This window comes from Colletotrichum orchidophilum (genome assembly GCF_001831195.1).
Source record: "Colletotrichum orchidophilum strain IMI 309357 chromosome Unknown Scaffold_33.1, whole genome shotgun sequence".
NCBI lineage: Eukaryota > Fungi > Ascomycota > Sordariomycetes > Glomerellales > Glomerellaceae > Colletotrichum > Colletotrichum orchidophilum.
The window spans coordinates 144,125-158,047 of record NW_019172989.1 but is presented as its reverse complement, the minus strand read 5'-3'; the positions used below and the strand labels follow the sequence as shown (position 1 = coordinate 158,047).

The following is a 13,923-nucleotide window of genomic DNA, read 5'->3' as shown; positions in this document are numbered from 1 at the left end:
CAACAGGGATCAAGTTTTCTCAAAGAGTGGAAATTCATTCAAACGTGGCGCCACAATAGCCGAGGGTTGTCTATGATACAGATAGGAATACATGCTGGCGATGAAGTATGCACAGCAATTTTCAGCTCAAACATGGACCCGCCTACACGCGGAACCCAACGCGACCCTTGGTGAAAGCCAAGGCAAGCCAGCCGGCAATCAGGGCGAGACCACCAATCGGGGTGACGGGGCCGAGGAACTTGAGGTCCGGGTTGAGAACGAGGGCGTAGATGCTGCCGCTGAACATGGTCGCGCCCGCGGTGAAGAGACCGGCGGCGACGGGGTTGGAGCGGGCGATGAGAATGGCGACGGAGTGGATGAGCTGATTGATTAAATTTTCCCGGGGTCAGTCACCTGATCCTTGGTAGCAGGTCAGTAGGGTTGTGGAAGAGCAACTGACTTGGTAGTGCGCAGCGGTGGACCAGCTTGCAATCTTTGCGGGATCAGAGATGCGGTTCTTCAGGCCGTGGGCTCCGAAGGCCCCGAGGCCGACGGCGGTGGCGCCGAAGACGGCTCCGACTCTCCAAAAGGCCTGGCTGCTCATTGTCTCTTCTTCTTGGGCGGTGGTGTCGGGGTGATTGTTTCGGGACGGGAGGAGCGAGGTCGTTTCGTTTCCTTGAGCGCTGGACATTGACGGGGGCGTCTGAGATGGACTGAAATGTGAGATGAACTGATGAGATTTGGTGGTTGACTGGGCTGAAGGTTACGTGATTGATGGCCCGGCGGACAGAGAGCGCGAAACGCCGAAAAGCGACCCCCCCCTGGCAATTGCTTAGATAATCGGGGAGCGTAGGTGGCATGCCTCGGCCAGCTGGTCCCGACTGGCTGCAAGTTCACTGATTCTTCCATGTCCTGGACAATTGTGACTTGGGGTGGTGGAACGAGAACGCAGAAAGCCAAGTTGGCGAAAAGGCAGCGCTTTTCAATTGTTCCAATTCAATCAGTTAGACTCTGGCGACCTTTCTTGTCCGGCGCTACCCGTTCAGACTGGATGTCCCTCCAATGCCGGGCCGGCGCCCCGTGGACTCGGGGCCTTCCGTGCGGAGCTTCCGAGTCGTCAACTCCACCAGGGCTCATCGCGTCTCGAATTCCACCCACACCAGAGCAAATTTCCTCGCTCCATCTCAACAAGTTCACATGGTCTGGTGGTGTAGTTGGTTATCACGTCAGTCTAACATGTCGAGACGATCTCACGATGGTCTCGCTGTTCACTGAAGGTCTCCGGTTCAAGTCCGGGCTAGATCATCCTCTTGGGCGATTGGTTTAGTGGTATAATGACCGCTTAGCATGCGGTAGGTCCTGGGTTCGATTCCCAGATCGTCCAAATCTTTTTGCCGTTGCCCTAGGCTGTGTTGAGGTTGGCTACTTCAGTTTGAGACAATCTCTTTCTCTCAGCCGAGGCACCTCATAAGTCCCTGCTGAGGCGGCGGGCAAGTGAGGCTTGTGGTTTGGAGTGTGTCAAGAGTAATTAAATGAACGGAAGCCCCAGTATTTTCAGTATCAGGCACAACTTGAGATTCTTGGATAGAATGTCTGAAGGCTGAGGATTAAATAACATTCTAGAATCAGGTTCTATCATCCGAAGCAATGCTCCAAGTTTCCATCTGGAGAGCCCTGAGAAGCTGAGGTGTGGTCTATTCCTGGCCAGGAAGAGCGCAGCAGGCCAGGAGAAGCGCACCATGCCCGAACACTATAACTGAAATTGGTACTTGAAGATTCGGGAGGCTTTGCCTGAGTCACATCAACGAATAACAATCCACCAGTATACAAAACATCTATATCTAAATTACGTTGTGCGGCTACGCAATCTTTATTTCCCCGCGCTAGTCCGGTTGGGACTAAGGTTAAAGACTATGATACATTCAGTTTCAAACCTGAAAACGTCAACAAGACTTTTCAAGATACAATCACACGTCCAAATCGTGTTGAATAAAATAGTTTGGGTATATTGGTCTTCTACGCGACTCGCACCATTCGAACATTGCTAAATACGTAACTAAGCCTTCCGCACGACTCAGCCAGCCATTTCGTACCGTGGCCCGGTGATGCTCTCTTCCGCTGTCAGTTCGGCTTTTGCGTACACGTTGTAAGAGCTTGAATAATGGTGCTGTTCCGGATTCTCTGTATTCGTGAAACCTCCACCGTTCACAGGTGCGCCAACGCTCCATTGCGTCACCTCGGCTTGCGCCTTCTTCTTCTTTCTTCTCCAAAACCAAAACCAAACCGCTACGCCCACCGCGAGAAGGACAGCTGCGCCGGCTCCGACGGCGATTCCTACGATGGTACCTGTGGAGTAAGAATCGCTGGGTGCCGGCTGCGGAGACGGGGACGGAGACGAGTTACCGCCGCTGTCGGCGTCGCTCCCGTCTTTTCTGCAGAAATTGGTCACGTCCTTGTCGTCGGCGTCGACGGCCACCAGGTCCTCGTTCGGAGTAGGGTTCGCCTCCCAGAGTGAGAATTGCGAGGCCTCTTGATTGACCTGGAGGTATGCCGCGGCAAGGAATTGCCAGCCCAGCTGCGGCATGTCATTTGCATTGTCCGCCTGTAACGAGTTGAAGAGAAGATCTGGGCCTGTCGTATTGACGAGGGTGTCTCCTGTGGTTTTGTCGAGAGATACGTGAGGTATCACCAAGTATTCGTTCGGTATGCGGATATTGAGGCCGGAAGACAGGGAAACAGTGAAGTCTCCAACAAATCTACAGATAGTTTGTGTTATTAGTATTCGGTTTGTCCGAGTGGATTTTGAGAGTTGGGGTAGGGAGCTGGTGGCAGAATAGAGAACAACTTACGGACGACTTGGGGCAATGTATCTCATGTCATAATCATGATAGTCGAGACTGCGAGTGAAGTTCAACATGCTACTACCCGTCTGATCTAAGAAGTACATGAAGACAGGGTTATAGGGCATCGTCATTACAAAGGGCGAGTGGGGGCTGACGCATACGTCAATAGGACGTAAACTCGGCGAGAAGAGGCTGGATTCCGAGCCGTTTGGAAAGTTGAGCTTCAGGTCTGAGATAGTCACCACCAATCTCGAACCGCATGGTGAGCTGCTATCCGCCAATGGTTGCGTGTATCGTTTGCCCTTTATCTTGGCTCGGTCGTAACCCCCGAAAACGACGTGGCCGTTGAATTGAGATTCCATACCAAAGCCCCTGCCCCAGAAGAAACTCCAGGACCGCGAAGCTATTTTACTCGACGACTTCAAGGCTTGCAAAAAGGGAGAACGTGAGCCGAGCCCGATAACGACCTGGGAGGGGTATCCTTGGCCGCGCATAGCGCTCTTTGCAATGCCGAACTGGACATTCTCCAGAGTGACGTTATCGTTAAGTTTCAAAGTGTCTGTAATGGGGTCGAGCTGTGCCAAGTTTCCGTCGTCTGGAAACGTGTCGAGATCGGCTGTCTTGCGAGTTATGGATTCAATGGAGTCGTAAGCGCCGCCCCGATATGACGTGCAGCTATCTTTGGACGTGATATCCGCTTGCTCCAGATTGCAGTAACCATCATTTCCGTACAGCAAGCTCCCATTTTTTTCACTATGTGTTAAAAGAAGATGAGGTTAGTCGTGCTCTGTGCCATATATCTAGCAAGAATGGGTTCAGTTTCAGGACGGTACCAGTGCGGCATGAAAGCAAAAGTTTGCGCGGGAGACCCAACAGCCAAGTTCAATCCTCTCGCAACTTTGCCATTTGACAGAGTCACGTTGCCAATGGGGAGGGAAATCGGATAAGGTGAGCAGTCTGCTTTGACGCTCATGACGCCCTCCAGGAGGAAGAGGAGCAAGGAGACGGCCATGCGGACAGACGAGGCAAAGCTCAGGTTCTTCGCAATATCGCGAGGATTTCTGGGTATATTAGAAGAGAGAAGGGTTGCTGGCCGGCACGTTGCGTCCAGAAGCTGGGAGTTTGAAGAACAACGCGAAAAACAATGGGGGACAAGACTCGCACAGAGGAGACCAGCTACATTGGCTAGGCAGCACCAGTTCGCTTAGCTGCTCTTCTTCTTATTCGCTGGGCCGAGTTGTCGGCGTTGGTTCCAACAAGACTCGCGACAGTTTCAACAGGAGCTGAGCATGCAGGTGGCCTAGTATGTACTTCCAACACAACTGGGTGGATAAAGCCAAGACATGAGATGTTAATGTGACCAATGGCATACAATTGAAAAGCGGCTGGGTGAGAGAAAAACAACAGTGCCCCCTTTCCCCCCCATGTAGTTCTAAGCGCCCGAACCGACGCAGTCTCTCGTCTTCACAGCGGCTACTGGCACCTCGGCCATGATTCTATTCTCGTCCAGATGCCTCTGTGCCCTGCAGCACTCGCCACCAAGCGGGTTAGAACATACCTATCTAGTATTTTGCTCGCCACATAACAGGGACCCAAGGTTTTGATTGTTGATCGTGTTGCCTGCACCAGCTATATCTAGCAGGGCGAACCAACAGCGACTGGGGCCCAATTTCTATACGGAAAGCTTCAGCCCCGACCATCTCTACATGTACGGTCTCCGGGACCGGACCATCCAGCACCGCTCGCCAATGTCGACATCTTTGACTGAGACCGCGCGAGACCGCACATCTGGCCGTACCCAGAACCAAAACAATGCCTCCTGTATCGCCCAGGGTGCGGTGCTGGACCCCTTGACGTCGCTGATGCCATGAAGCATTACTTCCCTATTCCCGTCGACGCACCCAGAACCCAAGTCATCTCCCTGGACAATCATCTCAACGGACCGCTGCGCCGGTAATGAAGCATTTTTGCAGAGCGCGAGCCCGTCCGCCTCGCCAACATCTCGCAGGACCCGGCCCGATCCCGAGCCTCTGCCCGAGACACCCCGGAATCTCGCCATTCTCCAGGCGGGCGCAAGCAACCCTATTTGGCAGAATGATTGGGAGTAGCGGGGCTGCAGAGATGCGTCTCTGCTGAGAATCTTTCCCCAACGCATCATCATACACCACTTTGGCATATCCCAGGAGACCGGACGAGAACGGTCGACAGAGATGCTCAAGGGCACCCTCATTGATCAGAGGGAGTGCCGCAAGCTCATAGACCAAGACGTTCTGCTACATGTGGCCAAAGCCAAGTTTCCCGACAACTTCCACGCCTTCGACTTTGCCGCGCTGTCTTTTTGCCGACCAGCTTCGCATCGTGCAGTTCAACAGCGTCCTAGTCGGTGTCCACGGCGCCGGCATCATGCACAACATGTTTCTCCGGGAGGGCGGCGCCGCGGTCGTTGAGATCCAGCCTTCAAGCATGTTTTACGAGGGGTTCCGTCGCATGGCGCGGATGATGGGTCAGACCTATGTCAGCAACCACGTTGACATGGTCGGGGCAGAGGATTGGAGCAAGCGGAGCAAGCGGAGCAAAAGATATGTTGGCAAGCGGGAACGGTGGCACTATGCCGACATCCGGATTGATGAGGACCGATTCATTGAGCTGATTACTCAGGTCGTCGACTCTCTGGTTTATAATGATACATTAGGTATGGATGGGATGGATGGACCATGACGTATAAGACCTCAGGTGGCGTTGAACGTGGATCGAATTTATTTTTATTGAAGTTCATCCCCAGAGACCAATATCCCACTGAGAGACTTGGACGCTTGAGCCAATCAAACGATGAATGAAGTGAACTAAGTCTTTCATAATTGGGACTGCTCATATGGAGGTAGGCCTCACTTGGCCCGAGGGGAAAGGTAGACTTTCATCTCCGTCTTGTGCCAAGTAGTAAACATTTTTTGTCTCCCCAGCCAGCCTGCGCTGTCCGCGTGCAGCTTCATGTCAAAATTCCACACAACACGAGCAATGATCGTTCGAATCTCGGCATAAGCCAGGCTGTAAAGTTTGGTCAGCTACGCCCACACTTGTCATACAAAGAGATTGCTTATATCGGAGGACAGAAGAAGGGGGGTATATTCGACTCACTTCTTTCCAATACAGTTCCTTGGTCCAAACGAAAAGGGCTGAGCCGCCGATTTGTGGTCCGACTCAAAATTCGGATCCCCGAGCCACCTCTCAGGACGGAATTCGTCATGCTCGCGGAAGTGCGTCGGGGACCGGTTGACGGCGAGGTGGTGAACACCGACTGAGTACCCCGCCGGCACGAACTGTCCGCAGACCATTCTTCCGCCGTCCGGGACCACCCGAGGAAACGTCCCGGGGCCTGGTGGTCCCAGCCGAAGAGCCTCTTCAATGGCTGCATTGAGGTAGCTCAGCCCAGCGGTGCTTTGTATGGTAATGTCCTCTTCCTTCTCAAACGTACTGCGGATCTCCAAAGTGAGCTTGGCCAAGGTTTGCGGGTTCTCGCAGAGGAGATACGTCACTGCGGTCAGGCCTGTCGCCGTGGTCTCGCTGCCGGCGACGATGAGGACCTGGGCCGCGGCGTAGATCTCCTCGGTCGACATGCCCTTCTCATCGCTTCCTTGTAGGATGTAGTGCACTGGAGAATCGAGTCAGCGCTGTGCACTTTCATCGGACTGGGCCAAGGCAAGGATGTTGAACCTACTAAAGTCGGGACGCTCGGTCTCTTGCTCAAGCCGGCGATTCACACGCTCAACACCAAACTGGAACTGAGCAACCCTGGTCTTGATGAGGCGGCGGGGGATGAGAAGCAAAAGCATCTCAGACAGCGGCGAAGGGAACCGACGGGCAGCACGGAGGTATGTGCCGGCCTGGAAGATGTCAAAGACAGCGTGTAGCCACCAGTGCCATTTGGCATCCCGGAGGCAGTAGAAGGGCTCGCCAAAGGCGAGGTCGCCGATGATGTCAAAGGTGGTGAAGTTGTACCACGAGTTCATGTCGACGACGGCCGCGGACTCGGCGCTCCCGCTCGACGCCTGCCCGTGGAGCTTGTGGATGAGGAGGTTGACGTAGCCGGTGATGACGGACTCTTGGGCCTTGAGGGCCTTGTCCGAGAAGGCGGGGTTCTGGAGGCGGCGCATGCGCTTGTGGCCGGCGTCGTCGGCCGTGAGGATGTTCTCGACGCCGTTGACGTTCTTGTTCCACCACTGTGCATCCTTCTCAAAGTTGCCCGTCCCCTCCTTGTTGGGAAAGCCTACGTCGGGCCTTGCGTAAGAAAGTGACTGCCAAGATGTTGCCGATCAATGCAATTGAACGTACCATATATCGTTTGCCAAGCCTGGCCAGACGTGTAAGAGAGTTCGCCGGGGGCGATACGGACCACCTCGCCGTACTTCTCGTGCCATTCCTTAACCTTCCAGTGACTAACCCCACGAACATCAAAGAACAAGTAGTACGCTCTCGTCACACCAGCGAGCTTTGGACCGGGGTAATGGCTGAGTGGGTGTAGGAAGGCGTTGTAAACACACTTTGCCACGACTCCCAGGAGTGCCTGCAATGTGCCCTGGATTAGCTTTCGGTGTCTACCAGTCTTGTGACCACACCTACTGCGAGAACCAAAAGCCCCAGAAGCGCCATTTTGACTGCTTTGGTCAATCAGTTGTGATTTTAAGACCCTGCTGGTCTTGTTGCTTGCTTAAGGGTGGCTGATGAAACATTTCGAATCAAGAGCAACGCGGCAAGTCGAGTCTCCAGGAGAGAAGACGGGGGTTCATACAAGGAGTAGATAGTAGATGGGGATGTGGAAAGAGCGGCATGGCAATCTCAAAGGTCCCAGAGGGGGGCGATTGCTTGATGATATGACGCATATCGGTCCTCATCGGACAGCTTTCCGCCCGCTTCAACGAGTCATATGGCAGATCCCTATCAAAAAAACCAATTACCCACGTCCAACAGTCTTGAACTTATCTTTTCAATTAAACAATGCTTGAATTTTCGGTTGATAGGTCCCACTGTCGGCGTGACCTCGCAGCCAAAGCCATGGAAGCATTCGAATGGGAGCGGACGAGCCCGAAAGCCATTGAGCTTGCTTCCCTTCTTGGCAGGCGGACGTCGGTCATCGGTGCTCCTCTTGGCTTCTGGGGTAATCGTGGGGTGCGCCCTGACTCGTCGGCACTCGTAGTTAATATATTATACTCTGACAGAGTGCCGGGCCCGGTTTATCTTTCCGATTTAGACACCTAGATACCGAAGAGCTTCGATTTAGTGGAGTCTTCTTCGGCTAGAATGAGCGGATTGCGTAACGGCGATCTGGTCGACAAGCTAGCGGGAAAACAATACTCCAGCGGTCGTTCGTTCCAACCCATTTGCTAAAGAAGAAAGCGTATTCCAAAGTTAAATATTCGTAGGCAGTGGTGAATTACTCTCAGGAGAGATCATAAATAACATATACCTATTTTGGAACAATTCTACAACAAGGGTCTATGAGCGGGCAGTCTGGCTTATCTCTCTCCACTTCGACTGGCTGTCTACGGTATCCATGTCCGCCTGGGCTCTGTCTGGTCAACTAGGACTTTGAGCGATTGGGATGTAAGCTGACCAACAGATATCCTAGGTGTAGTCTCCATACATCCGCGGATACACAAAGGGTAGTATATGACTAAAATATATTTCATCAGTATCCGTATGTCTAGCAGGACTTGACTCGAGCTAAAAGAGGGACTCCCGCCGGCCAGCAACCGCCGGCCAGCAACCGCCAGCCAGCAACCGCCAGCCAGCCTTCATCAACCTTGGAAACAGCGCTGGCATCATGGAGCGTCTAGGATCCCCTGGTCGGGTCAAGATATCACGAAACTTGACAGGCCCGTGCAATACACATACCCTGTCATCCCACGAGTCGATAACCTTGAACCCTGACCTCGACCTCCGCATCGGATGAACCCATGAGCTAACCAAGAGTCGTCACATACGGATAGATCCCAATGAGAAAGAAGATACGCGGGAGTCAAGGAGCTTTCGCAGGGTTCGCTATCGTGGAGTCGTCATTGTGGCATGTGATATAACACCAGCTCGATCGTCCAGGGGTTCTGGTGAACCACCTTCGCTCTCAAGCTCTGCCTTCTTTTTTTGAACCCTATCACCACGTCCTTTGCCGCGGCACAACATTCAATATGGGTGAAATGATCATGTCAAACGAGCCCTGGGACTTTCTGAACTCTGTCTTGCGATTCAGAGACGATGACTCCCAGTTCTGGTGGGACAAGACGGGGCGCATGTTCTCCAAGCTCCTAAAATACGCCGGATACAGCGCGGCAGACCAGTACCGTGAACTCAACTTTTACTCCCTCTTCGTCGCCCCCGAACTCGGCCCCTCACCAGACTGTCAAGGCAACGTCAGAAGATGGAGGAGTCCCGGCACACCGGACTCTACTCCCATCGATTTCAGCTGGGAATGGGGCCGTGATAACCAAGCCGTCGTTCGCTACTCCTTTGAGCCCATCGGTCTGCATGCCGGCACGGAGCTAGACCCTCTCAACAGGCACGCAACAAACGACTGGATTTTCAAGCTCCAACAACAGAAGCTCGTTCCTAACCTGGACTTGGAGTGGTACAACCACTTTACAAGACAGATCCTGCCCCACGGCACGCGAACAAAGACCGTGGACTGCTTCATCGAAGAGACGACACCAAAGGCAGGCACCGTGGTGGCCCTTGACATTGAAAAGAGCGGTCCCGTCATGAAAATCTACATCTACCCCGGACTCAAGGCCGAAGAGCTCGGCATCACGAACCTCGAGCTGGTGGAGCAGTCCATCCGCAGCCTCCCTACCGACCAATTGCAATCCCTCGGCGCCGAGCCTCTTCTAGAGTTCCTGAGAGAAGGCACAAAGAAGTACAATTTTGAGACGGGGATCCTCGCCATCGACTGCCTCGCGCCAAAGGACGCCCGCATTAAGGTCTACATCAGGGCCAAGCACACAACCTTTGAGTACATGATGGACTGCCTGACCCTCGGGGGCAAGCTCGACATGTCGGGTGAGGCCATTGACGACCTCAAGGACTTTTGGAAGACGTTCCTTGCGGACGCGCCTGACATGCTGGGCGACGACGCCCCCGGGCGCGCGTCGCCAGGCTTCTATTACACACTCGGATGCGGGAGGGCCATCTCACCAAAGGTGTACATCTCCCCCAACTACTTTAGCAAGAACGACGTGGACGTCCTCGCCCGACTTCGCACGTTCTTCTCTACTCGTCGGTCCGACTCGATGATGGACAACTACGAGCAAGCCTTGAACGACATTTTGTACGATTTCTCCCCCCCTCAACCAAGGTCCCCCATTGCTTCCAGTGCTGACGACTCTCTTCAGTGGACGTAAAACTCTAGAATCTCGTTGCGGTAGCCATTACTACGTCGGTTGCGCCCTGGCCAAGGGACAATTGAGGGTGGTGACATATCTCAGCCCTCAGTCTTTTGATTGTGAGAAGGACGTGATTCAGGCTCGGAGGCCATGATGACGAGTGATGCGATGTTTGGCTGTTTCATGGTGTTTTACGCTTTCTTTACTTGATATCCGAAATAGTTCATGATGTTTGCTACCTGAGTCTTAGACAATTACTGAGATGCATTTTTAAAGTTGCACAATCTGAGCTTCCCGTGAGCGATGTGACGAACACTTGGTCCGTGTTCAGAAGTGGTGTTGAATTTGGTTTTTTAAACTTCGCGTTACCTGCACCATGTCAACTTACAACGTTGTATCACTTCTTGGCAAAAAGCTGATAAGACGGGGTTCTAATTAAAACGCGTGTGATGCCCGCGACATGGGACTTGGCTCCGTGGAGCAAAAGCTTGGTATCAGCCTGTCACCGCGTGTGGATTAGAAACTCTACTATTTCATCGGTACAGATCACCCATGTCATTATTCTATCCCCAACACTCCGTCTTGGTCCGAAGTTATTCCTTCTATGCTTTACCCGTCTACGGACTGAACTCTATCACCGCCTGTTCCAACAAATCACACGCTCTCTTGGCACCACCCTGTGCGTTGAGCTCATTTCCAATTCTAGTTGCATTTTCTTTGTACCTCGTCTCAGTGAGCACCCTGTGAACCGCGTCGCGCACCTGATCTACCGAGGGCGTGTCGGTCTTGAGATCAATCCCCGCACCCACCCATGTCACCCGCGCAGCCGTGTCCTTCTTGTCTTCCGACGTGCCTGCGCAAACGAGAGGAACGCTGTGCGAGAGGGCTTGCGTCACGCTGCCGTAGCCGCCATTCGTTACGAGGAGGCGACAGCGTGGTAGCAAGAGATCATAGGGGACCCATTCCGCGATGCGGACGTTATCTTCCACCTTGACCTTGTCGCGAATCTGCTCGGCAAGTTTGGATGGCACAACCAGCAAGTGGTTCTTGTCGCCCTGAAGTGCTTTGATGGCGGGAATGATGAGTGAGGTCGGGTCCATGGCAAATGTGCCTTGTGTGATTCCAATGATGGACTTGGCTTCGACAACGTCTTGCCACCATGTCGGCACGCCAATACTCGCACCTGCAAGACGGGTAACCAGGGGCCCAACGTACTGGGCTCGAGGAAGAATAGGATCGGGGCCCTCCTGAAATTCCAGCGATGGACACGAAGCTTGGATGTGCAGAAACGGGCTGTATGAATACGTGTCTGTGACTTTGAGGGCAGGCAGTCCGAGTTTCTCCCTCTCCGGATTGATCGTAGGCAACACCAATTGCGGCTGGCTGATGAGGAGTCCCAACGCAGATTGCGCAGCATGCTCAACGGGCTCGGGCCCTATATCTGGCAAATACAACGGGACAACTCCCAAGGTCGCGTAGTGAGGAATCTCGCCCAGCTCGTAGAGCGCCGCTACGCCCTGGGGCAGAGCGTCGTTGAGGACGAGGTCTGGCTTGAAGGTCTTGAGGACACGGCGGAGATCAGCGACTTGTGCCGTGACGCGCCCTCGGAACATGACCTCTGCCGTCTCGGCCATGTTTTTCGGATTGGCGCCCTCCAGGTTGGCGTCTACTTTGATTACTTCCTCCGCAGCGAAGAACGTTGCCCCTGATGCAAGCACGCGCTGCTCTTGAGGGGCTATTGTCGTCCAGACGACTTCGTGGCCGCGCTCAACCAGCTCCCTGGCTACCGCTTGCATTGGCAAAACATGGCCGGTGGCGGAGAAACAGTGTAAAAGGAACTTTAAAGGTTGACGGGTTTTCGTAGCCGTTGCTGCTCCCTCCGGTGTTGAAAGGTGCATTGCGTTGATGAGGCGGTAAAGTTGACCAGAGCTGTTGCAATTGATCTGATGAACGTGGTGATTGGACAAACACCTGGCGCATTCAGTTCGCACTGCAGGACGAGTCCAAGACACATCATCACTATTGCATCTAGCAGGTATTATGAACCTATCGATAAGTACTCTTCAAACTCTAAAGTGTCTGGTCTCATTCGCTGGTCCGGATTGAGTTATCAATGCCAACAACACATCACCACATCAAAGGATAAGATCATCCGCAATCGGCCCATGTTTGAACCCCATGGCAAGGATAATTTCAGATTGCTATCTTGACATTATCTTTGAGGGCGCTAATTGAAAAGTGCCATGCGGGTCGAAATACAACGTTATCAACTCAACCACTCGGTCCACTCTGTATTACCCCGGACATAGGGAACCCACCCGCATGAGTCGGCGAGCATCACGAGTCATTGAAATTTTGATGGAGTTGATAACAAACTGGAGGTCATTGGGGGGGTACGTAAGCGGGCAGTTGCGATGGAGTTGAGGCTACGAGTGGGAGGCATTGGGAGGTTACGAGTAAAAGGGTCAGCAACACCGCGCCCGTTGAGCCGACAAACTCTACTGCCGCATCAACCGATCTGTCACAATGTCCCGAGCAGTCGATAAACTTTCCGCTCCCGCGGAGGCGCGTTCGATGAAAGTTATTGGACTTGGTCCTAGCCGGTAAGAAAAAAAAAAAAGGCAAAACATCAAACTTTGGAACCAATGCAGCAGCTAACTTGTTTTTCTATCATAGTACTGGAACTCTAGGTTTATGGCAAGCATTGAAAACCTTGGGGTATGCCCCCTTTCACATCTCGGAGCTTTTGCCGTATGGGTTCCAGCAAATGAGGGCTCTCCAAGAGGCTATCCTGGCCAATGACAGTGACAAGCCATTTCAACGGGCAGAGTTTGACAAGCTTTTCGCCGGTTATGATGTACGTTTCGGGTGACTTCAAATTACCAGCTGCCTAGAGGGCGTCATCTAACACCGTCAGTGCATTATCGAAAGCCCTTGCTATCTCTGCCCAAGCATCATCAAAGAGTACCTGAACGACCCGGATGTCAAGTTCATCTTGACGGAGCGCACTCCAGAGTCCTGGGCCAAGTCAATCGCGGGATCACTCGGCGCGTACCATGCAAAGCTAGCGAAGCCGCCCTTATCGATTGCCAGGTACTTTGACAGCTTCATCTCGGAGCTCACTGCACTTTTCAGGGCCATGACGCACAGGTGGTCGGGAGGACTGGAACCCAGCGAGCCCGGTTTCAATGAAGCGCTATCCAAAAGCTATGTTGAATAGTACGTTTGCCTCGTTGTGTTTTCAAGTTTCTATGAGCATAAAATTGACCGTTTCGACAGCCTAGAGAGTGTGAAAGCTCTTGTCCCTGCCGACAAACTTTTGGTCCTGAACCTTGAAAAGGGATTCGGCTGGGAGGAAATCTGTACGTTTCTGGGCAAAGAAGTTCCCAACGAGCCATACCCGCGGATCAACGCCATGTCCGACTTCCATGTCGCCGCAGAGATGGTTGTGTCGCCCGCGATCAAAAAGACGATGCGTATTCTCTCTTCCTCAGCTGTTGCTATCGCCGGTGTCGGTATTTGGTATTGGCAGAGAAAGAGGTAGCGCTGGTGGCCAAAATTAAAAGTGCCGCTTGCCATACTTTCATCATCATCGACTTGTTTAATTAGTAGAAACCTTGATACCCACAGCATGGTTGCGGGGTTTTTGTATTCAAAAAGTCAAACAAAAACAAAATCACTACCTAAAGCATGACTGCGGCCAGCTATTGTGAGCACCTGGGCAATATCATTTC

At 53.0% G+C, this 13,923-nt stretch overlaps 7 protein-coding genes across 7 annotated transcripts; 3 read left to right on the top strand and 4 right to left on the bottom strand.

Annotated features, from left to right (window-relative positions):
• Nucleotides 1-142: 142 nt before the first annotated feature.
• On the bottom strand, nucleotides 143-670 carry CORC01_04910 (uncharacterized protein; the record flags this gene model as incomplete). The annotated part of the gene is made up of 2 exons (XM_022616557.1): nucleotides 143-361; nucleotides 440-670. The coding sequence occupies 2 exons, from the start codon at nucleotides 668-670 to the stop codon at nucleotides 143-145; spliced, it is 450 nt and encodes a 149-aa protein (XP_022476919.1).
• Nucleotides 671-2,053: 1,383 nt separating this feature from the next.
• CORC01_04909 (uncharacterized protein) lies at nucleotides 2,054-4,881 on the bottom strand (the record flags this gene model as incomplete). Its single annotated transcript, XM_022616556.1, has 4 exons — nucleotides 2,054-2,735; nucleotides 2,829-3,575; nucleotides 3,656-3,883; nucleotides 4,535-4,881. 4 exons carry the CDS (start codon nucleotides 4,879-4,881, stop codon nucleotides 2,054-2,056), a joined length of 2,004 nt encoding a protein of 667 aa, XP_022476918.1.
• A 218-nt stretch (nucleotides 4,882-5,099) lies between these two features.
• Nucleotides 5,100-5,540, top strand: CORC01_04908 (DUF563 domain-containing protein; the record flags this gene model as incomplete). The annotated part of the gene is made up of 1 exon (XM_022616555.1): nucleotides 5,100-5,540. The coding sequence occupies one exon, from the start codon at nucleotides 5,100-5,102 to the stop codon at nucleotides 5,538-5,540; it is 441 nt and encodes a 146-aa protein (XP_022476917.1).
• A 167-nt stretch (nucleotides 5,541-5,707) lies between these two features.
• CORC01_04907 (cytochrome P450) lies at nucleotides 5,708-7,469 on the bottom strand (the record flags this gene model as incomplete). The annotated part of the gene is made up of 5 exons (XM_022616554.1): nucleotides 5,708-5,867; nucleotides 5,958-6,471; nucleotides 6,538-7,086; nucleotides 7,152-7,383; nucleotides 7,440-7,469. 5 exons carry the CDS (start codon nucleotides 7,467-7,469, stop codon nucleotides 5,708-5,710), a joined length of 1,485 nt encoding a protein of 494 aa, XP_022476916.1.
• Nucleotides 7,470-9,001: 1,532 nt separating this feature from the next.
• CORC01_04906 (aromatic prenyltransferase) lies at nucleotides 9,002-10,343 on the top strand (the record flags this gene model as incomplete). The annotated part of the gene is made up of 2 exons (XM_022616553.1): nucleotides 9,002-10,134; nucleotides 10,199-10,343. 2 exons carry the CDS (start codon nucleotides 9,002-9,004, stop codon nucleotides 10,341-10,343), a joined length of 1,278 nt encoding a protein of 425 aa, XP_022476915.1.
• A 463-nt stretch (nucleotides 10,344-10,806) lies between these two features.
• Nucleotides 10,807-11,985, bottom strand: CORC01_04905 (MGT family Glycosyltransferase; the record flags this gene model as incomplete). The annotated part of the gene is made up of 1 exon (XM_022616552.1): nucleotides 10,807-11,985. One exon carries the CDS (start codon nucleotides 11,983-11,985, stop codon nucleotides 10,807-10,809), a length of 1,179 nt encoding a protein of 392 aa, XP_022476914.1.
• A 730-nt stretch (nucleotides 11,986-12,715) lies between these two features.
• On the top strand, nucleotides 12,716-13,733 carry CORC01_04904 (uncharacterized protein; the record flags this gene model as incomplete). Its single annotated transcript, XM_022616551.1, has 4 exons — nucleotides 12,716-12,792; nucleotides 12,866-13,046; nucleotides 13,107-13,408; nucleotides 13,469-13,733. 4 exons carry the CDS (start codon nucleotides 12,716-12,718, stop codon nucleotides 13,731-13,733), a joined length of 825 nt encoding a protein of 274 aa, XP_022476913.1.
• Between the last annotated feature and the right edge of the window lie 190 nt (nucleotides 13,734-13,923).